At 35.4% G+C, this 23,310-nt stretch overlaps 2 protein-coding genes across 4 annotated transcripts in view; one reads left to right on the forward strand and one right to left on the reverse strand.

Moving 5' to 3' along the window:
- LOC116852688 (ras guanine nucleotide exchange factor R) overlaps positions 1-9,725 on the forward strand; it is a 27,459-nt gene extending 17,734 nt beyond the window's left edge. For 2 of the 3 annotated variants that reach the window (XM_032833271.1, XM_032833273.1), the window contains 5 exons: positions 2,972-3,397; positions 4,972-5,238; positions 5,644-5,957; positions 6,109-6,289; positions 7,676-9,725. In XM_032833271.1, coding sequence (XP_032689162.1) covers positions 2,972-3,397; positions 4,972-5,238; positions 5,644-5,957; positions 6,109-6,289; positions 7,676-7,939 — 1,452 coding nt within the window. In that variant the 3' untranslated portion in view covers positions 7,940-9,725. The remainder of the gene's footprint in view (positions 1-2,971; positions 3,398-4,971; positions 5,239-5,643; positions 5,958-6,108; positions 6,290-7,675) is intronic. The other variant, XM_032833272.1, reaches the window with a different exon arrangement.
- Positions 8,284-23,310, reverse strand: part of LOC116852687 (thrombospondin type-1 domain-containing protein 4-like) — a 36,668-nt gene continuing 21,641 nt past the window's right edge. Inside the window, exons 3-14 of the mRNA XM_032833270.1 lie at positions 20,665-20,812; positions 15,373-15,539; positions 14,481-14,577; positions 14,136-14,172; positions 13,826-13,950; positions 13,602-13,731; positions 12,192-12,438; positions 11,703-11,903; positions 10,922-11,083; positions 10,589-10,765; positions 9,762-9,978; positions 8,284-9,597 (exon numbers count right to left, since the gene is read on the reverse strand). Coding sequence (XP_032689161.1) covers positions 9,461-9,597; positions 9,762-9,978; positions 10,589-10,765; positions 10,922-11,083; positions 11,703-11,903; positions 12,192-12,438; positions 13,602-13,731; positions 13,826-13,950; positions 14,136-14,172; positions 14,481-14,577; positions 15,373-15,539; positions 20,665-20,812 — 1,845 coding nt within the window. The 3' untranslated portion in view covers positions 8,284-9,460. The remainder of the gene's footprint in view (positions 9,598-9,761; positions 9,979-10,588; positions 10,766-10,921; positions 11,084-11,702; positions 11,904-12,191; positions 12,439-13,601; positions 13,732-13,825; positions 13,951-14,135; positions 14,173-14,480; positions 14,578-15,372; positions 15,540-20,664; positions 20,813-23,310) is intronic.

A 23,310-nucleotide genomic window follows, 5' to 3' on the forward strand; every position in this document is an offset into this window, starting at 1 on the left:
TATATATATATATATATATATATATATATATATATATGTACACACACAGATCATACACGTATGCGCGCGTATCGTTGCGCATGATAATTACGATTATCACAATTATATATTTGCTATGATTTGCGTAAAACTGTCGTAATTATCAAAATTGTTGCAATATGTATAAAATAATATTGTAAACATTACGCGCACAATACGCACGAAAGCTCTATTAAATGAATTGAATTAGTAGAGCGACAGTTTTACTTTCATCTCGCGCGAGGCGTTTTGTTGGTCGTCTTCTCTGCTTTCTTGCCTGCCGGAGCTTCCTGCGCCGTCAATGATCCCAATCACTGAACACATTCACTCGATACTTTTGGGCTGAACGGTCTGTGCACGGCACTACGTACAGCCTCGTAAACGAAAACTATATTCAAGTGGACGGTTCATGTGGAAAGTCCAAGGCAGCAGAAGGGGACCAGTGCGAAACCGTGAAAGCGTTCGCGCAAGTTCCTCGTGGCGCCGATGTGTAAATCCCCTCTAGAAACTACTTTAACTGACCATTCTCCGATATGCAATCTAATCGCATCGGCTTTCTGCGGAGCCTCTTCGCCGCGATCTCGCCGTTACGCGAATGTGTCTGACAATAACGGTCGATGCTAATGACAGACGTTGCTAATAATAGATTGATAATCCATAAAACTGTCGTTAACTTTTCATTCCACACTCGCGCCTCATTGGAGGGGCACTCCAGGCGCACGGGATTTTGTAACGGATATTTTAAAAGTGTCACTTGTGGCGGAAATATTTTAAATGTTATGCGATAAAACGATTTATAAATAGTTTTTTAAATGTCACGAGCCAGGAAAAATCTCTATTAATTGTACAAGGTGATTTGTGTACAAGGTGTTACATATATGATTATTAGCGAATTAAGAAGACATGTAGGAAAATTGTTCCCTAGGAAGAAAACATCACATAATGAGAACGATTACTTTATAAATGTTAAAGACATTTGAAAGTCGATTTTTACTTTTGTAATGGAATTATACGCGTTTTATATTTTATTTGAGTATTTTATGATATAAAATATGAAATATGTGGTAAAATATATCCACTTTTCGATAATTACCGCTTAATACTTTTGTACGCAGAATGATGAGAGGAGTCAATTGATGATCCTAATCTTTGCATGCCGGTACATCAATGCATGTGCAAAATGCAACGAAATTTTCTTAAGATTTCTCTGTGTTTTACAATACTCGATTTCATCCATCATTCTACGCACAAAAATATTAAAGTAAAATTATCAAAAAATCACTACAAAATATACTGAAAAAATATCAACATGAAATATAAAATATCTTATAAAATATTCAAAAATTTTTTCAATGATCTTATCTCAGTACTTTTATAAATAAAATGACTTAAAGATCAAGTTACGTTAAAAAAATCTATGTGAGATAATATTTAAAAAATTAAATGTGAACTCTAACGTCTCCATTAAAGTAACCGTTCACACACTATACAATGTCCTCTTCTGCACTAAACATTTCTATGTGAGCCAATTTTCCATATATTTTCTTAATTCGTGAATAATTAGATCGGTCATTTCATATTCGAATTATCCTATATATATCTAAATACATAAAACTAAAAAGTAAGATTATAAAAATAAAAAAAAATATATATATATATATATAAAATTGTACACAAAATGTTTTAGGAATACACAGTAAATGCTAGGAACTTTCCTGTGATTGTGCAACTTTCATACGGCCAAGGAGAGATGCTGGCACGGTTTATATCAATGCCGCGATCGCGTTTGCGTACAATATGGTATTTGAGGAGTAGTCACTTTTACTTATTACGTTTCTCCGTCAGAATAGAATTTCCAGAGCGCAAAGATGTCCGTAAAATATTGGCGTATTGTTCGCGTCATCTCGAGAGGAATATCTAGGTCGGGGCTCCGACAAGATGGATTTGTACTTCTTTGTTATAAGGAAATATGGATTGACTGCCGATATCGGCCTTGCAATAATTGGTGCGTGAATGTCGCTCCGGCTGCATTCGCGTGCGTTGTGTTTATACGACGTGTGTGCCGCTAAACCGACTAGACGCTTATATGAACAACGAGGACATAATTTTAGAATATCCTAGTAACACGAAATATAATATCTACATTCAGCTATTCCTATTACAAATTTGAAAAGTAGAGAGTTAAGAGGAGATAGTAATTCAGACAGTCAAGAAGTAAGAGGAATTTAAATTTTCAAAAAAATTAATAAAAGTATCAAATAAGTTAATATAAAAAAGTATCAAAAAATATTAATAAAAGTGTTAAATAAGTTATTAATAAAAGTATTGAGTTTATAAGTTTTTGACTGTACTATTTATCATTATTTTAAATATCTGTTATATTAGTGTAAAAATATTATCTAAAAAAAATTTTAATTCCTTTAAGTTTTTTGATCTGACTCTAGTGTCGTCACATGTTTCTAATTGATGGACAATATTATAATTAGTATAATATTCTGAAATCATTTGAAAGGGAAAATAGTATTCTTCGCAGGAGACTAAATAAAAAAAAAGAGAGGAACAGTAACTTGTGCATTAACTTTAACTTTAAAGTGCCGCTATTTTGTTAAATTTTGACTGCATATAATAAAGGTTCACTCTCCAACAAAATTAATGGAATTTTTAGGTTTTCTTGCCTCATATGTTTCAGGTCATTACACGAGCTGTGGTTCATCAGTTAAAGGCGCCTAGCGACATCTCGTTCACAATAAACCTGGACGAAGAAATTAAATTTTTTTTAAATCATTATTTTATATTTAAAACAATTATAATTAATATAGTTAAAACCCTATATTAACATTTTTATTCATTTCTTTGAAAAAATTCGTTAAAATATCCTATTTTTCGGCAATCTAAACCAGAGCCTCTTCTTTAGGAAATTTTCTCCTCAGATATCAATTCGTCGTTTTTTCAGGTGAGTAGTCGCGATGACACGCGCACGGCGTCGCTAAATAATCGTCCGGTAGTGCCGCCTTTCAAACCCTTACCGGTCAGCGCGACTCGTCCGATGGCACAGCAACCTGAACGTCAGAAGCTAGTGGTGCAGCAGAACGCAACGACCGTTGCCAAGCAAGCCACATCATTGGTGCCGCTGATACAGCAAGAAATTCTGCGCCAGCAGCAACAGCGGATGCACCAAGAGGCCAAGATGAAGCAGCAACAGAGGATCCAGCAGGAAGCATTGGCACTGCAGGTGCTGAAGCAGCAACGACTCCAGCAACAGGAAGCCATTAGGCAGCAGCACGTGCAGAAGATGCAGCAACAGCAGAAGCAACAGCAGCTACTCGCACAACAACAGCAAATCATGGTGATGCAAAACAAAAAGGACCAAGTAATCTCGGTAATCTATCTGTCTTTTTTTAATTTTGTATTGAATTAGCTTGATAGAAACATTAATATTAATATATTATAACACAAATTCTAGTTTTGTCCTTATTCTCCTGAGAAATTCAGTATCTGTACATTAACACAGTTCTGAAGATAGGCTGAATTGCCATATCATGATTAGGTTATAGAAACCATAAATATATGCTAATAAGTCGATAATATGAAGAATGAGATCATAAAATATGCTAAATCATGTACTCCTTCCGCGTAGGCTTAATTGCATATTAAATTATTAATCTAAGCGGAACACTCAATAAAATGATCTTACAGTCATAGCAAGAATTATCTAGATACGAGAAATTAACTGAGATGAGTAAATGACTAGTAAACACTGCGATATGTTTCGCATATGTTTCATATTTAATTAATACAGATGATAGAGACAGAATTTTTATCTGAACTATTTGTGAAATTTAGCAAAAAAGTCTCTCCGTAGCGCCCATCCAGATTTAAAGACCAATTACACTTCTTATAAATCTAACTTGGGTAGACAAAAAAGACTAGAGGCAAACGAATGTTTAATCTTTATGCTCATCTAAATTTATTTGCAGATATTGCTAGAATGCTGTCCTGTTGTAAGTTCTACGTAACACAGACAATTTTCCAGCAGATATAAAACACACAGCGATAAATTTTAACGCTACGTCATTCGGAATTCTAACTGTACTACTGACAAGTAAAACCAATTTTTGGAGTTAATACTTGAAATACTCAACAAAACGGTTTGCATACTTTTATCGAATGAAATTGCAGCGCTATAGAATAAATTGTTCGCTGTAATGTGCATACTGATTGTATACATATGCGTAGTAATCAGTGATGACAAAATAACAGTACAAAATATGACAATAAACTTGGAAAGGAGAATTTACATGCTTTAAAGTAGGAGAAAATTATTTTGAAATAATTTTTACAGTGTTTTTTTCCATTTATATCAATGGGTTCTCTGAATTAATTCTTGCTCATAAAAAATGTTGAGGGAGGTCATTATTCATGACGACTTTTCAATTTTCAACATAACATATTTTTTTAAATGATAGTACAAGGCGTGACAAATAAATTTGGAAAGAAGAATTTTAAAGTTAAAGAACATTATCTTGAAGTAATTTTGATATATTTTACAAAGTATGATAACGTGGCAGTGTGTTGAATACACGCGTCAGCAGTGGCTCTCAATTGTAACAATTTGAAGAGCTGCAACTGCATTCGATAAAAAGTGTGCAAACCGTTTTGCGGCCGCATACATTGGCTGCGTTTTAGCATAGAAAGCTGCTTTACAACTGCTGTAAAATTTGTGAATCTGATTGACGCTTTTGAACTTGGTTGCATCTGAGAGTATGTACCATTCGGCTTCACAAATTTTGCAATATTTGCAAAGCAGCTTTTTCTGCTGGACACAGCCACTTCTGTAACGTGACAGTACTCAATTACGTGATTATCTCCAATTGAATTACTTTAGATCAGTAGTGATTTTTATAATTCTTTGATCTCTTGTGTCCTCTAAAGCTCGATTTGTACATTTTCCAGCAACCGCAAGTAATAACAGTGGCTGGCACAGTACCGAAATTACCTAACATTGTAGCCGCGATCCCGTCAGATGGTTTAGTCGAGGTCGACGCCCTCTCGTCGTCGTCACCGTCAAAGACGCCGACTAATATGGTCTCGTCGAACGGTGCCTTGCCACCTTTTATCGCAATGCCACAGTCATCGGCGAAGATCACGAACAGAATCAGCAGCAGTGGCACTTTGTTGCAAGACTCTGACAACGAAGTATCAAAAGATGATTATAACCAGGTGATTCATTTAATTCAGCCTCATTTTCTTTACCCCTCCCGAAATTATTGTGCATTATTAGCATTATTATTCCTATTATTATAGAGCGCAGAGATTGCTTCAATGCAATTAGATAAATTACTTCCTCTCGAATTTACACACTCCTATTTAATTTATTTTTAATTGCATTTATATGACTATATCTTATGTGTCGGCATTCTATTGTTTTAATAAATTCTCTTTCTTTCATTTGTATCTTAATATTTGCTATTTACCTATTTATTATTTTTCTATTTATTTATTTATTATTTTGCTAATTATCTACAAGCAAATTGCGATAATGTCCGTCGCGATTTAAGAACTCTTATGTTTGTCATTATCTATTACTATCTATTGTCATTATCTATCATTACTTTTTTCATACAGTTACCTTTGCCAAGTGACGAAATGGCTGCTTCAGTGAATGAAATGACCTTACTCTCGCTACAGTCTGCAGCTGACAACGGTCAATCATTGTCTTTTCAATTAAATGACAAACGACAGTCGATCAATATACCATCCTTGGCTCCTATCCATGGCATGCAAACCTCCTTGAAGGCTCTCGCAGAGGCAAGTAACATTACTCTAGAGGCTTTGGAGGCGGCGATTCTTCTGAGACAACAGCAGATCCTTAAGAAGCAGCAAGAACCGATGAGCACAAGCACCACGACAACGACTACAATGGCGCCCCTCAATAAAAAGTAAGTTCTATTCATTCGACATTTCGGATCTTTGCACGCTCGATGAACTTATTTTTTTAAACACAAATGGTTCATTGAACTATAGAAATGCAGAAATTCATTTCGCAAGAGATGAAGCGGACGGAAATAAATGTTATGATTCACGTTTCAGCAGGTATAACTCCGGAGCTACGAAAGTGATGAACGCACCACGAGAATACTATCCAGTGGGATACGACAAGAATTTCGACGACAATTTCGCAAGCCGCGTCGACCTGCCTGACACGAGTTTCTACTGCGGTGACCAAAAACACTTCCCAGGTCTTTATGCGGACGAGGACCTCGGATGTATGGTAAGTCCACTAAATATTCCATAAATAATTCATGAAAAATCAATTTCAATATATACATATTTAGATACGTTATGAAATATTTAATCCTTACAGGCTATTTTTGGTACCTTAATAATAAATAGAGAGCTGTCCCATGCCCGACATATTTTTTCGTCAAATTCAAATTGTTAAAAAGTTCTGAAAAATTCATATAGCTTCTTCCAAGCCTCCATTAATAGATTATGAGTTTATTTAAAAACAAAGTTGTGCATGACTTTTAAATTATTTTTTTAACAAGAGCCTATCAAGAAAATCTACTTTGTTTAAAAAATCACAAATTAATTTTTATCAAAAAAATATTTGAAATGTTATATTTAAACTCATAACAATCAATAAAAAATAGAAATAGAAATAGAAAGTAGTTTATTATGTCATCTTGAAAAAAGTTAAATTATTTCGGCATGTAAAACTGGTGCATCTTTGTATGAGAAAAAAGACTAAATAACATGAAAAAAATATTAAATAAAATAAAAGACTAAATAAAATTAAAATTTACATAATTTTCAGCTAAAGAAATTTAGAATGGTTCGTGTCTCAGCTATGCCGATTTGATTAAAATTTTAATTAAAATTGCCAGATTTCTCTCTCTCTCTCTCTCTCTCTCTCTCTCTCTCTCTCTCTCTCTCTCTCTCTCTCTCTCTCTCTCTCTCTCTCTCTCTCTCTCTCTCTCTCTCTCTCTCTCTCTCTCTCTCTCTCTCTCTCTCTCTCTCTCTCTCTCTCTCTCGGTTTAGCCGAGATTCGAACCATTTTTAACTAATTTACCACAGATTTAAAATATTTCGGTTGGAATCTCGGCTAAAGAAACTTAGAATGGTTCGTGTTTCAGCTATGCCGATTTTGTTAAACTTATTTAACTATATCTTGTATTCAATTTTATTTCTTATGCATTTTGTTGCTGATAGGACTTGTTGATGATAGGAGTGAGAACATTAAAAAGCTGTCCGTGAAACTCAAAGTGGACCAAAATGAAAAAATGACCTAAATATTTTTTGTACTTTTACATTTGTGCCAAAGAAATCGGAGTGTACTTTTTGGCTATGTTTATTTGTGAGCCTCAAGTATCTTTATTCTAATAACTTTCTTTTGGAGTACGTATGAAGTCTTAGAAATTTCAGGTTGCGAAGAAACGCAAAGTAATTAAATGTGCTTACACAAATGATTTCCTCATTCACTTTAAGGATTTAAACATTGTATGGATTGTATAAATTTTAAAAAATGATCTCAATATAAAAAATTCTCCATGTAACAGTTTCGTTGTTTCAAAATAATTTCGCAAGTTTAGAGTAAAATGAAGCGAAATAATTTCGCGAAGTTTCGAGTAATTCATTATTTCTCGTGTACTTTCAGGTATTCCACGTTTGCGCGCTGACGGATGACGGCCTAATCATGAAGAGTTTCCTGTGTCCCGAATCGACACTGTTCGATCAAACGATCCTGAAGTGCAACTGGTGGTTCTACGTGGACTGCAAAGCCTCGAAGAGCTTGTACGACAGTAATATACCCATCAGCAAGAGCTACCAGCTGATGAAGGCCTTGGCGTTCTTCTCGGCGTACAAAAATCACGACAACAGTACAAGTAACGCAGACACAAACGAAGAAGTTAGTTTATGAAGCGAGCGAATCAAATCAAAGATTTATTAGAATCCTACTCATTAAGCTCAAATATTAGGCATTTGCGGACCATCTCGTTCCCAAATGCAACTTCTCATCTAGTTTAAAAACGCGTTGAAGCTCTTGTCGCGAGTACGACAAGAGGCTGTATATATATATAATTTATTTTACTCGCAAGCGACAGTGAGTAGACTTTTAATTTAGAAACACTGTAAATAGTACGATTTCTTGGCTCAACTGGTTGTTGAACAATAACAAGTAACGTTTGCGTAAGATACTTTCCCCCCGTTGAAATTAGGGCGAGGTGACGAAGGAGCGGTAGGTAAATGAACGAAACGGGGAGATGAAAAAGCGTAACGTTTATTAATGCTCAATATACGTTTACGGTTATGTGAGAACAGCGCGGACTTCAATGTTGCGTCGAATTGCACGCGCGATCAGTTTCTCCATTAAATTTTCTCTATTAAATATCGAGCGGCCCGGAAGACATCGACGGGTTTACGGATTTTGTATCAAATTGCGACATGCATATGCCTACATTTCTACACACGTAGAATGCGTACGAAAAAAGAGAAAAGAAAGAGATCCGCTATGCATTGGGTTGATTCATAAGTTCGTGCGGCTTTTTCAACAAAATACATTTTATTCTTGTTGAAAATTACTTTAATCAAAAATATATGCGCCATTCTGTTCGACAATCTTTTGTCATCTTTCACGTAATTTTATAATTCTCTTTTCGTAGAACTCTTTTGTTTCTCCGAAGAAGAAATATTCCAATTGATCCTTCATATTTTTCAAAAAAGTAAAGTTTATTGTACAACAACTCAGATAACACAGAGAATTCAAAAAGAATTCAGTCGTATGTCATCAATTCTGAGTTCATCTTTCGATGCAAAAAGAATTCTTTTTACTGGACTGAACTCTGAAGAATTCTTTTTGCATCTGGAAATGAACTCAGAGTTGGTGACATACGACTGAATTCTTTTTGAATTCTCTGCGCTATCTGGGAAGGGAAGGGAATTCTGTAATAAGCAAAACAAATGATAATCAGTGGAGGTAAAATCGAATAAATATGGTGGGTGAAATAAACCAGTCAAACTCTAAAAATTTTTATAGAAATAAAAAACTTAATGCATTGGAAAATTCATTACTTCAAGCTTTCATCTTCAAGCTGCAACAAAGAGACAACTATACTTCTTTAAACACTATCATTTACATCACAAAATTTGCTCTGAAACATTAGCTATCAAAGCATGTACAGAGATGGCGAGAAAAACTGTATGGAACTGTTTTCATAATATCAACATGCGAGTGCCAATTAGACAAAAATCGGCGCGCACGAATTTTATAGATCAATCCAATATTAAATTTTATAGATCAATGCAATATTAAATTATTAAAAATTGTCTGTAACTGTAAACGGGGAAAATCGAGTTTTAATCGGCAATATTAATTGGAAGTACTACGGAAGGCGGGTTGTGTTGCGTTAAAGTCATAGTGAGCATGATCGTCGCTGTATTTCTACTCCGAATCGTGCTTGGCGCGGGAGCAGGACAGACAGCAAGACTCCTGATAAAATTGGTAAGAGCAGAGCCGAGCTTGTGTGACTAAGTGGCAGTTAGGTATCTTGTCCTTGCAGAGTGAATCGTTCTCAACACCTGAAACGTATTGTGTAATACAGCGAGTGAACAGACCACTTTTTATTTTGTCATATCAAAGATCACCTCGCGAATGTTACTGCAGAACGTTCACGTAACAGAAATATAATATCCTACTTGTTAAACTATCTGTATTCCTCGAATTTTATAAAACCCCGTTTTACCATTTGATATTTCGGGTTCGTCTTGGATCTGCAAGACCCTGTGAGAGTTTTCGGGCGCACGCAGATCGTCCTTGCAGGGATAATCGTTGCATATCCTCCGCGATAGTGGGCGATCTTCCTCCCGGCAGTGAACTTGATGAGATTCTGGTAGCTGGCCGTCCGGATTCAGACATCGGACCTCGCGTTTCTGGATACCTTTGCCGCAAGATCGCGAACACTGCGAACAAATCGTGACGAGCAGAGCTATTTTATGAAATAATGCGGCCAAACATTCGTCTGAGTTTGAAGTCTTTGATAATGACAATTTCTTTCGCATACAATTAAAGCTCTTATGGAATCGATTCCACAAAACTATGTAACTCTTTGACCTGCGCCTCTTAACGTTCTGTATTGTCATGGCTTCCGCGATTTCGACTTACTATGCGTGTGTGTGCTGTCTAACCAGCAATTCAATCAATTCACATCAATTATCGCCAATGACTGATCAGTTGAAATCATCGATAAATTTTGCATCAATTTTATTGACAGCAAACAATGCGACGCATGTTGAATTAGCTGCCACTGCTAGCTAATACTTGTCTTTATTTACATGGCAGTTGAAATTGGAACTCTTGCCATTTTTCTCGAGAACGGTAAGAAGCTTAGATTAGACAGTTACTTATTTGAAATCGATTCGATGTGAGTTTTAATCGTATACAAAAAGAATTTTCATTATCAAGGATCCCAAAATCAAACGAGATTCTTGACCTCCTTTTTGTCTCCATAATCTATGTTAAATTTTCTTGCAATACGATGGAATAAAATAAACAGATAGACGATATATTTACCGATGTCCAATCTGACACGAACCAAGTAGATACGCATGGACGCTCTCTGCAGGGCTTCCTGGTTCCCGGTTTGTTCGCAGGACAATTCATATCTAAGACAACGCGTAGAGAGCCGCGAAGAGTCGTCACGCATACCACGTCTCTAATTTGCTCGCCCAAATCGCAGCTCGAGGAACACTAAAGAATACATAAGAGAATGGTAAAATCTATTTCTTCTTTTAGTATCGTTGAAGTCTCATTTGTAATATAGAGGCTTTGAGTAAAAATGATAAATTTTATATATAACACTGCTATTTTACAAGCTCATGTTAGAGGATTAAGTTTAACATGGACCTCTGTCCAAGGTCCTGCGAACCATTGACCGCTGCACGTCCTGTTGCTCGAGCAGTCTCTGGAAGTCTCAGGTCGACTCGATTCATCGCAATGCTCCTCGTCGGAGTTTGTCTCGCATAGGACTTTTCTAGTCTGAACTCCAACCCCACATTCCGCCGAACACTAAAATCATTCATCATCCTTCTTGGTTACCAGCGACAATAAAATCACGATCAATTTTACTTCACACTAGCTGAAACTACCCAGCATTATCTGAGTTATCACAAAGTGTCAAAAGGATGAAATTCCAGGAGAAGAAGGTAGGGTGTCCAAGTTTCATGTAGCTTATTTTTTATTTTCCGCAGAATCCTAAAGAATAATTATGCAACATTTGATCCAAATCGGTCAAAGGGTTTGGCAATTTATAGAGAACAGCAGACGGACATACAATTGTATATACAGGGTGTTCGGTAACTCACGAAGGAGCCACAGTGTACAAATAAATTAGGTCAAACAGAATAAAAAATTCCTTTACGAACATTTTACGAACAACCACGTAAAATTTTGAATTATTAATCAAAGATTTTTCACAAATCTTCTCTTTGATTAATTTATTACTCTATTTTATTACTCTATAAATTATATAGATAAATTATAGAGATTTATTACTCTATAAATTATAGAGTATAATCGCTTTTCTTACTAATAGAATATCTTTCTACGTATACATGCACGTTTTAATTAAAAGAGATAAAATACACATAGTTTTTCTAAGGAAGGGTTTATGCATACAAGTACCTACCTGGTCAGACCATTCGGTGAATAACCACTGCGGGCTCTGTAGCTTCGCGGAGACAATGTTCAGTGGCGTCGATTTCGCCAGACACGGTCCTAAGTCGCAGATTTCGTGGGCTTCAGGCTTCTCCGAGAGATCGCAGGGTGCGCTTAGAGTGACGCAAGTTACGACCCTCGACCTCTTTCCCACGCCGCAGGACGTGGAGCACTTTGGAAAATGAAATGTCGTGTATAACATCTCCATTTGTACGTTCTCGCTCTTCCATAATTTACACAATTATTCACGGTAAATCTGCGAGTCATATAAAACGCCTTTACTTCTCGAAAAATATTGCCTGTCGGCAACAAATGATCACATCTGTTCTGTACACCCAAGCAGTTTATTAGAAGATATTGAAGCTCATGCAACAGACGCCGGCTACTTTGCCGCTTACGTAACCGCGTAAACGATATGAATCGATTCGTTCCACTGAGATATACGGCTATGTAAAATCACCTGCGACCAAACGCCCACAGTCCATTGCGGTACTGGAGATGACGTTGGCGTCGACGTTTGCCTGGTCTCTTCGTGGCATGCCGGCATTTCGCACACCTCACTGGTCGGCAGATTCCTCGGTTCTGTGCAGGTGCCGTCGGCAACTCGCATCGTTAACGACGTCTTCTCCTGAACGCACTCGAGTTCCCGTATGCGAACTCCCGTGCCGCAGGAAGTGGAACATTCGCTCCATGGTCCGCCGCGCCACCTTCAAGAGCGTAATTTCTACGTGTTTTTTTACAGGATTGCAAAGGATTGTTAATTGAATAATGCCTTAAATAGTTAACCACTCTGCGCGATAACCTAAGTCTGACTCGCAGTAACCTAATAAACAGATGTTATATTAACATGAACCAAAGTGGAAATCAAAGATAAAGAACTATACTTGTCTAATAATAATCTAATAATACTAATAGTAAAAATTATTTTTTGTAAAGTTGCGCTCATCTAAACATTTTAAAAAATTGAATTTTTAAAATCTACAAAACAATCTCTAGTTATATATTAAATAAGAATATTTTTTGCAGGTTTTTGAGGATACTGATGTCAAAAACTTTATAGCTGTTGCAAAATTCAAAATAATGGATCTAAAAACGTCGTATAAAAGAATAAACCCGCTAGGATCTGATGTATTTACGTTGTAAAACCCACGCTACGTGAAAACTTCTAGTTTGATTTTGTATCCTTTTCTTACTTTTATCAGAACATCCTCAAAAACTTATAGAAATTAAGTTTCACACAAATAAACACAATATTTCAAAACTTATTATTTTCAGGGCCGCCATTTTGCATCTTCCATGTTGAATTTGGCAAAATCAATTAAAAATTTGAAATCAGCAGGTCCAAAAAATATAAGTAAACAGTAAATATTTTCCTTTACAAGAAAAATTTAACCATTTTAGTACTGATTTCGGGAAGAAAATGCAAACGCAGGGTGGTTAATTGCATCAAATCATGCTTGAAAGCCTTCGATAATTATGAAACATTATTTTCATGAAACTTTAAAGACCGTGATTATTTACTGAATAGTCTGACTAGATATGTACCATTTCTACTACTTAGAGTTTCTTACCAGCAATTATTTTCTTAAACAAAATCCAAATGGGATGGTTTACGACACTTGAATCTATATTCATAGTTATTATTTGAACGCGTTTGATGAGACATGCTGATGTGACTCTAATAAGATAGCTTGAATCTGATTCTAAATAAAAATTTATGGCACATATTCATATAAAATATTATTGCTTAAAATTTGTCCCACGTGAGATATGAATTTAGAGTTGGATATAAGTTTTGATAAAAACTTGATAAAATAAACAATGTTTATGCTGCGTGCAGTATACTTATTACAAGTGAAAATCAAATTACCTGGTCGGACATGGCCTGATATTGCACCTAAGACGAACCTCCCGCGGCTTCTCTAACGCGTGGCATCTCTTCTCCGGCGCCTGCTGCTGCGTGTGCTCTTTGATACACACGTGTCTGAGCACCTGAACACCTTATGTAATACACAGAAGCCCTTTTGAGACTCGCATTTAAATCGCTATAAAACAAAATTCCGTAAACTAATCATCGGCTAAGTTCTCATTTACCTCCGCCGCAAGACTTGTTGCACTCGCTGTAGCCGATCGCTCTCCACGTGAATTTCCTTTTCCTATAACGTCGTGGTAGATACGGCGCCGACGTTACATCAACCACCACTGGTCCATTTTCAATCCTGAAATCAAGTACCAGCTTGTAATCGTTAAGAAAAGTATGATGTACGTTCAATTGTTAAATATCCAATTTAATATGCTATTTAATATATTATAATTAGAATGCAGAATATAATTTATTTATAAAGTGCTTTAATTACCCAAGATAATAATTAATATATGCTTATTGGTCGAAAACTATATTTACCTTCTGTTTTGCAAGCTTGGTTCGTCTTTATTGGGAACTATAAATAAACAATGTTTCATAAATCTATAACACAATTATAAATTATAATAAAATAAGATTATGATATTTCAGTTATTGCTTCAAGAAGAAAAATAACGTTGACTCCATTTTCTACTTGCATGTGAAAATTTTACGTACTTTATGTAAAGTGAACTTTATTTATATTTCGGATGTTAAAATAAAATAGTAAAGAAACGAAAAAGAATGCGCACTTGGCGTTAAAAATTGTTGAAAATCATTTGAGATCAAACTCATCAAAGTTGTATTCCCCTTAAAATGCTTCCCTCTTGAACGATGAAATAATACCTGCGTTATGCGCGAGATGACTGTTCCGCTGCAAATTTGCGTTTCCGGGAATCACGTACCGATAAACAATTCCAGGGTTCGGCTCCTGGTACAATACCTATAATGGGATAATGAGATAACAATAGAAAGAGAATTTTAACGTTACATCCGGAAGTAGAAATATGCAATTTAACTCCACTCTAGATACACTGTCTACGTAATTTATCACGATGTGATGTGAAAAATCAGCGGTGAAAGGGTTAAGTGGAACCCGGTTGAACCCATTAACGCCCACGATTGTCCGCGCACAACAATGTTCCATATCGCTGTTCGTCGTTATAAGTCGCTATTGTCACGATCATTTTATAACAATACTCACAGTTTAACCGACAAAGACACAGAATATTCCATAAACAAATAATATACACGAATAACATACATAATCTTCGCGTTTATGGACTTCCGTAAAAAGTGTTCAAGTTTGAAATGTTTTGCCTCACCCATTCACCCAATATGGCCCTAATTATCACCTGTTTCGCTCATTACAGAATTCTATCGATGTTATAAATTTCGCTTCTTTAGAAAATGTGAAAAATCACTTAGAACGTTTCTTTCCCGGAAAAGCAAAGAAAGGAATTATGAAGGAAACACAAGAAGGAAATTATGAAATTATATGAATGACAAAAAAAATTGTCAAACAGAATGACGCATATGTTATTGATTGAAATTGCTTTTAACAAAAATAAAATGCGTTTATTGTTAAAAAATTCGCACGAACTTATGGATCACCCAATATAATAGGATTTATGAAGTAGTTACAAAGCAAGCGTTCATTTCTTCGTGTGAACGCTGAGCTGTGGTAAACGAATAAAAGTCTGGCTGTGATTTATGAATATTCTATTGCATTACTTACCATAACGTCTATCGGTTCCTGTAATGGACCTGCGGCGGAAAAGCTCTCCAAATTATGAGGGCCTTGACGAAGATAGACAAACGTTGTTCCAGCTGCCTTGTATTCGCCGGACCAGTTGATATTGTAATTCCCGTTCAACAAATAGCTGCCATTTTGCAATCTAATCGCTACGAATTTATCGTTTTATTACATTGCGTTTCTCCTCGCGCGTTAAACGTGTTAATTCCTAGATGCATCTTCAATGCATTTAACAAGTCCTGGAATGTGTTAGTAATTTTCCAGCAAAACCGTACACTCGTGCAGTAACCAGCATCGTTTTGCATTACGTTAGAATTTATTTTTAGCGCGTCAGAGCCCCGCTAACAAAACGCAGCTACTTTGTGAATCCTTGCAGAACGTTGCAAAGAACGTGTCTGAACAGAGTTGAATACGAAAACATCACGATGACCGCGTTTGCTCGCAAATGAACTACTAATGCTGCTATTCATAGAGCCGCGATGGTCTTCGACACGTCGATTGACACGGATCACGCCAAAGCTGGCAATCACCGTCGTTTAAGCGAGACCTACGCGCACAATGGCGGCCGTTTATGAGCGAGTTTACGGTCGCGCGCGATTTATGTAATCCACGTGGCACGGGCCGGTGCATCTAATTTAGCGGGACAGCAGGCCCCGTTCCACTTACGATGTCGCGACTGATTAGATTACGTCTCCTCACTGGACACACCTCGCAGTCCACGTAATGAAGGAAACTTCATTACGTTAGAGGTCAAAAGCGCTCATTTCTTAATCCTCGAAATTAAAAGTCGATATTTCAAATCTCTTGATAGAGATGTAATAAAGAACGTAAGAACTGGACTAGAACTTGATAGAATTTTATTCAGTGATTCAAGCAGTTCAATATATGTGGATTAATTTTTTTTAAGATACACAATACAATAATATTAATTCAATTTAATTATAAACACTTATTTTGTAATGTCTGTCGTAAATAAATTTGACACATATTTATGTGTGTTCTTGAAAAAACTTAAAATTGCATGAACAAAATAAATGAACATTTAGAAGGATATAGAGCAAAGCAAAAGAAATTAAAGGAAACAAAGCATTTGACAATATTGAGTCCGTGATAGAGATAACAATTAACGTTAGAAATGAAAATGAGCAAAAGGCAAGCAGAGTATACGTTAATAATACAGAATTTTATTGCCATATAAATACATCAGATTATTATAATGATGATATAAATGAAAATCGTCATGATGACGTTCAGACTCAGAATTTGGTAAAATAGAACAATTACAAAAATGGATAAACGGACATATATCATCTGATGGTTGCGAAAGATATGAAATACGAGAAATATGAAAATATATTTTGCACTGAAGATTTCCTGTGCAATAACTCTCATTAATATTAAAATTTTGCAATTAAACAGTGTGCAGAAAAGATGAAATACCATTAAAGCAAATCTACCCATTTTATAAACAGCAGATTCTTGATTATTAATCAATAATTTTTTTTATAATTCCTGGTTAACCAGAAATCTTGTTTAGTTAATCACAATTTCATTAACTTGAACAGAATTCTAGTTCATTCATACTTCATCAGACATTTTCTTAATTCAAACAAATTTTTTCCGTGTGTTTTTGTTCAGCAAATGAGTTCAAACTTTGTACATCTTTCGTTCGTAATAAATGAAAAAAGTTATATCTTGATTGGATTCTCAAGTAGTTCTACTTTTCAGTTACTAGACAAAAGTCAAAGTAACTGTCCAGTAACTGTTCTGAAACTGCATTACATTTTTATCAGGATTGCTTCGTATCGTTTTGGATATTTCGCGTATCTTCACATTTTTAGAGAATTTTAATTCATTGAATATAATAGTACGATGAATTTAACTAATCAGAAATTAATTGCGTGTTTTATGCGTCTCTTCTGTTTGCCTTTATATTTATATTATTTTCCTTCGAGTTTGCAAGGATAACAGAGATGTGGTTTCATACGGAACGATTTCCCGTCCATTCCTCACGCATCATCTATCTTTGCTGATTAGATGTGGATAATGGAAGGCGCGATTGTGTCGGCGATAATGAAAGTTCCGACATTATTGTTAACGATCGCGACTAATAGCATCTCATTGGCAATACGTTCTCTTATCGACTGCGCGATCATTGCACGAGAGACACGTCGATTATGATCGGTTGTTTGCATCTTGTGAAAGGCAATCATTACGTTGTTCTGATCGAGCGAATGAATGGATCCAGCTACGATGTTGAAGGCAGCGATCACCTTCGACAACATAAATCGAGGTTCGATTTCGAATCAAATTCTCAACTTTATATAACTGCCAAAGAGCATCCGCAAAATCAGTAGTTTCCTCGTCCGTCTTTGGTTCTGTGATTTTTGAACTAAATGGTATGCCAAATAGTATCTTATAATAAAATATCAATAAGGAAAAATGTTTAAGTTGAGTCGAGAATTGGTTTCAAAGCAAAATTCATTAACACGTTAGGCCATGTGTTTTGAGGCACGAATTTTTATATCAGTTCGATAATTTAAAACTTTCTACCCAGAGGTTTTGGCTGCTGACAACGAATTTGAACTTAGATTTTCAAAACTTAAAGTAGCCAATTATATATTTAAAAAAAATGTTTTAATTTCTTTGAAACTTAATATCTAGGAGTTTCTTGAGTCGCTGATTACAAATCTGAAATTCTCGGCTCAGTTTAAAAATTTTGCATATTTAATATTTTATCTTACAGTATCATTTGGCATACAATTCAGTCCGAAAATCGCGGGACCAAAAACGGGCGATTTTTGCAGACGTTCTTTGTGAGAAGACGATCATGTCTTAAAAGGTCATGTCACTCTGAAGCGCTGAGAAAGACATCAGAAATCACTCATTTTTTCCAACGCAACTATAAGTTATGAACAATTTTCTTTATTTACAATGTTTGGTTCATAGTCTGATGAAAATTTTATTAAAAAATATAAAAAAATATAGCCGAGGTTGTCCCGCAAAGCCCCTTTGCTCAAACGCGCATTGATGATATACACGATATCTCGAAAACCAATCGTCGGATTGACTTCTAATTTGGCATACATATTTTTAACAAAATTATCTAGGATGCAACGCGTAGAGGTTTTGAAAAAATAAAACATTGTGGACTGTAAACAGAAGGCAAAAATTCAATTTTTGTCTAAAAAATTTAGCTTTAAATATTTATTATAAAAAAATGATATCTAACAAATTTTATGTTACGTTCTAGATAATCTTGTTATCTTGAATATGTATACCAAATTACAAATCAATTAGACAATTGCTTTTTGAAATTTCACATACATTATCGATATGCGTTTTAGCAAAGGAGCATTTCAGGACATCCTCTCTACACATTAAATTATATTTTAATATTTTTTTAAAACCACTTGCATAACATTTTCATCAAATCATGAGTACTAAACATTATAAATAAAGAAAATTGTTCATAATTTCTAACTGCATTGAAAAATATTGTTATTTCTGACATTTTATATACAATTTTAATAAAACTCAAGGAAAAATATTTATATTATAGAGGACTATATCACGATATCTTATACTTATTATTTCTCTCAAGATAAATACCAAAAAAAGCATATGAGCAACGTATCCCTGCGGTCATATAGTGTCCCCTACATTAAATTTTTTAATGGACATATAATTTTTCTAAGGATCAGAAACCGCCATGCAACGTGCGGTTGATTGCATAAGCTCTCTTAGCGCTTCATCTTAGGCGAGTCACGCAGTCTGTAAAAAAAGTGCGTGGAAACGAATCGATTAGTTTCCGCAAATTCGAGAGCCGCAACCGCCAATAATGATATCCATTCGTTTTACAATAGGTAGTTATTACCCTGCCGCGAGGTTTTCTTTCAAAAAGGCACTTAGCTCGGCGCGCCGGTAATTAAACGAGACGATTAACCTCTCCGACATTGTCTTAACGTTCGCATTCGTTACTCCTTGTCGTAAAAATGCTTTCAGCAATAACAAATGTAAGTAGAGTCTCGATTATTCGAGTCGAGGCGCGATTAGCGTGATTTTCTATCCCTCGAATGAACGTCCGGTGATTTTCGCTTTCGTAAGCGCAGAATGCTTGTCGCAAATTAATTTTTGCACGTAATCATCGGCGGGGCGGCGATGATCTTAATCGTGGGGCGCGGTCGCTATTTAACGACCACGCCGCGCGGCGCGGCGGGTTACCGCGAGCGGTACATAAAACGGTGAGAAATCGCGGTAGGTGGAAATGCATTCCGCGGCAACCGGTTGCCCGCGTTTTCCACGAAATCCGCGGCTATATGCCGCTAAATTATTCTACCTGGCGCCAATCGCTCGATTAATGTTTGCATTGATAGGATCTGGAAAAAGTCACTAGTCACGATGCAACGTTCAATTTACATTGCAAAACACACAAAGTTGCAGCATGCGTCGGCATCAATTTATATCCCGTGATAAAGCAATTACTGTCAACTTACTCTTCCTTCTGGATTCGCTCTTTATACGAACGTCGTATATGTTTTGCAACGATTGAAAAAAGAAGAAGAGATTGTTAGATGTGTTAAAATATCGATTACGCGGAAGATGATGAATAATATGTTTTGTACAAAAATAAGCCGTCTTCAAAGACGGCTCAACAGCCCTAAGTACAAGATAATTTCGTCTCAATATTCCTGTATATCTTATCCTAGTATCCTAACGATATTCGAAGTCATCATGAGAAAAACAAATTAGGTAAGTAACTAATCATATGACTTGTGTGTTGTAGGAAGATAAATTATAAATGATACGATTATTCAATGATACTCAATCAACCTTTCGCACTGACTCAGTCTTTCGCGCCTAATATCGTAAAAAAATTAGGATAGGATTGTTGGTACATAGGAATATTGGGTCAAAATTATATTTTATATTTTTAAAGCTTTTGAGTGTTTTAAAAGCGGTTTTATGATTAGAATTATTTGTGCTTTTAAGGAAATAAATGATTTCTGTAAATCATTCTGTTAATTTCGATAAATTATGCTATCTGTAGCAAAAGATGATTAAAAAATAATTACAAGAATCTCAACATACTTATACATATGTGTTCTAAATATTCAAAATGGTGTAAAATTTTATTGTGATTCAGGGATAAAAATTTCAAAGACAGAAATAATTTAAATTAAAGTAAATAAACTATAAAGAAGTAATGTGTTAAAAATGGCCAGGGCCTTCTTCGTCCGTGAACGTATTTTACCACAAATTCCTGCCACTTACCGAGATAGTTCTGCGTGTGACGGAGTTCGGTCACGTTCAATGCCAAGGCGCCACGTGGGACCACAGCCACCAGATTGTAGCCTGGCTCCAAAGTCGGTTCCGTGAAAATCCCGTCTATGAGATGACCGCTGCCAAATCTAACAGCGCACTGAAACAGTTACAATAATCGAGCTGTAATCAGCTGCCGCGGAACGACAAATTCGCGCGCGCGTGACATGAAAATAATAAATCGCGCATATATCCGCGATTAAAACGTCGAGCGGAATTTCAGAACATAGTTCGAGATCGTGTAGTCCACGACGGTTCATCAGACGGCTCGTGGGCGGACGCGAATGACGGTCCCTGAGTGCACTTCTACTTTCGCAGATGTCAAAGTAGGAAATCGAGACGCGAGAACGCGAATCACCGTGCTGATGCGAATCTGCGAAATGAATTAATAGGAAGCGACACACCCGCTTTGCGACCGGCGCACAGACGGACGGACAGACGAACAGACAGACAGACAGACAGGCGATGCGCTCGTATGCTCGATAAGAATCTCGATTTCCGTATGCCGGACGCGTTACAAAAGCCGCGGGGGTAACGCGAACGATATGTCAAAACTAGAAATCGTGAGCCATCTTGAAGACTAGAAATTTATCTCATGCACTGAAATAAAAGACTGGTAATTGTTACTAAATGTATTTATTCAGTAAACACCAAGTTATAATTATTTAACTGTTATGTTGTTATAATTTGTAGTATTGTTGTATTGTATTGTATTGTATTGTATTATATTGTGTTGTATTATTATTGTATTTTTGTAGTTATAATTTCCCATTCAATAATATAACTGTTTTATAACACGTGTATTATCGAGTGGCAAATTATAATTATCTATATGTTATAGTTCAAACAACTACATCTTAATTCTAAGAACAATACATTTATTTTATATAACTGAATAATTTCTTAATTATCGCTTTATGTTTGGCCAGCATTATTTGACTGAATAATTTAGCAGCAACTACCAAATTTTGGTACTTGCTACAAAATCCTTCTTTTAATGTGGTTCTCATCAGACTAATCAATTGTCCGATTTGTATAAGGTGGTATTGTTGGATTTTGATTATCAATAAGATCCAATTATTAATAACATAATTCAACAAACAAAACGAAGCAATTATTTTCTGTAGTTTCTTGAACGTTAAATACGAACCCGGTTTCCAAATATTGCTCCATTACATTATAATTTTGAGAAAGAGCGCGACCAAACGTCCATAAACATTTCGCTTTTTCTTTAAAAACTTTGAACATTTCAATTAATAATACATCGATTTGAAATCGAGCTTATGTCAAATAGATCAAAAATATATATTCTCGATATTTCTCATAGTCCTTTGGGAGATAAACGATTCAAATAAACTATAAGAATAAGATTTTATATTCTTGATATCTACTCGTCTTTCAAAGGACGAGTAAAGAAGGAAGCTTCAAGTCGATGTACCATTTACCAAAAATATTCAAAATTTTACAAAATCCTATGGAAAAAAAGGCAAAACTTGACTATACTTTTTGCAGTCAAAGTTGCAAAAAAGGATTATTTTCACATATTTTTTGTGATATTATTATATTCTCCAATACATCATATATTATAGTTATAATTTAGCAAAATACGTAAAAATAGCTCTTCCTTGCACCTTCAATTGCAAGTTCTCAAAATTGTAACATGACAGAGCAATTTGAAAACCGGAATCATATTCAGTGTCTACAAAGTTACCAGGAAATGACTAGTTTCGTTCTGATATTCAAGAAAAAGTCATTTTTTTGTTAAACTGTGCAATCCTTATTATTAATAAAGTCCCGATGGTCACGCTGCGTTACATCATATCATCACTTTATACAAACTAGATAATTAATTAGAATCAACATCGTCAGGAACAGGGGATAAATTTCAGGTTTCTTTCAAATTATGAAATCCTGATCTCTCATGTCTCGTGATTTCTAGCTGCCACGTTTTGATTGCGATCTCACGTTTCCAACGAGTCGTATATGAGTGATGCAGGCGAGTCGAGACAGGTGGAAAATCGTCGTCTAAATTTACGCCGTGACAGCCACGATTTCGCATTACCCCTTCTGCTTCCCCACATACGAACTGGCATTTTATGTACGCGTGGTTATTGCACTCACTGTTTCGTCAATGCATAAAAATAAACACAAGTTACGGCTCTAAAAATTAGTGCAAATACTACACTAAAACATCTTTCAAGGACAATTTTCTCATAAATATATTTTAATATTAAATACCAATTAAAAGAATAAATCAGGAATAACTATGCAACATATACTTATTATATTCAATATAGTGAGAGAATAAAAGTTTCTTTAATTTTATAAAAATTACCGTAGAAACAAAATATTCTAAGTAAATGTTAATCCTCATATGACACACGTCTTTTGAGCACCTGAGGCCGTTTTTATTCTCTTTTATTTATATCCCGTGCTAACAAAAACTTATAAAAAATTATAAATATATTTCTAAGTCTGTAAAATAAAAAAATTATATACAGAAATTATTGCAAATATTTGCTGGAGTATTTTATTTCCTTGCAAATATAAAAGAAAAATGAAAACGCGATTTTATATAAAAATTTGTAGCCTACCCCA

This window comes from Odontomachus brunneus, unplaced genomic scaffold, assembly GCF_010583005.1.
Source record: "Odontomachus brunneus isolate Ranch 3 - 2012 unplaced genomic scaffold, Obru_v1 Obru_scaffold_249, whole genome shotgun sequence".
NCBI lineage: Eukaryota > Metazoa > Arthropoda > Insecta > Hymenoptera > Formicidae > Odontomachus > Odontomachus brunneus.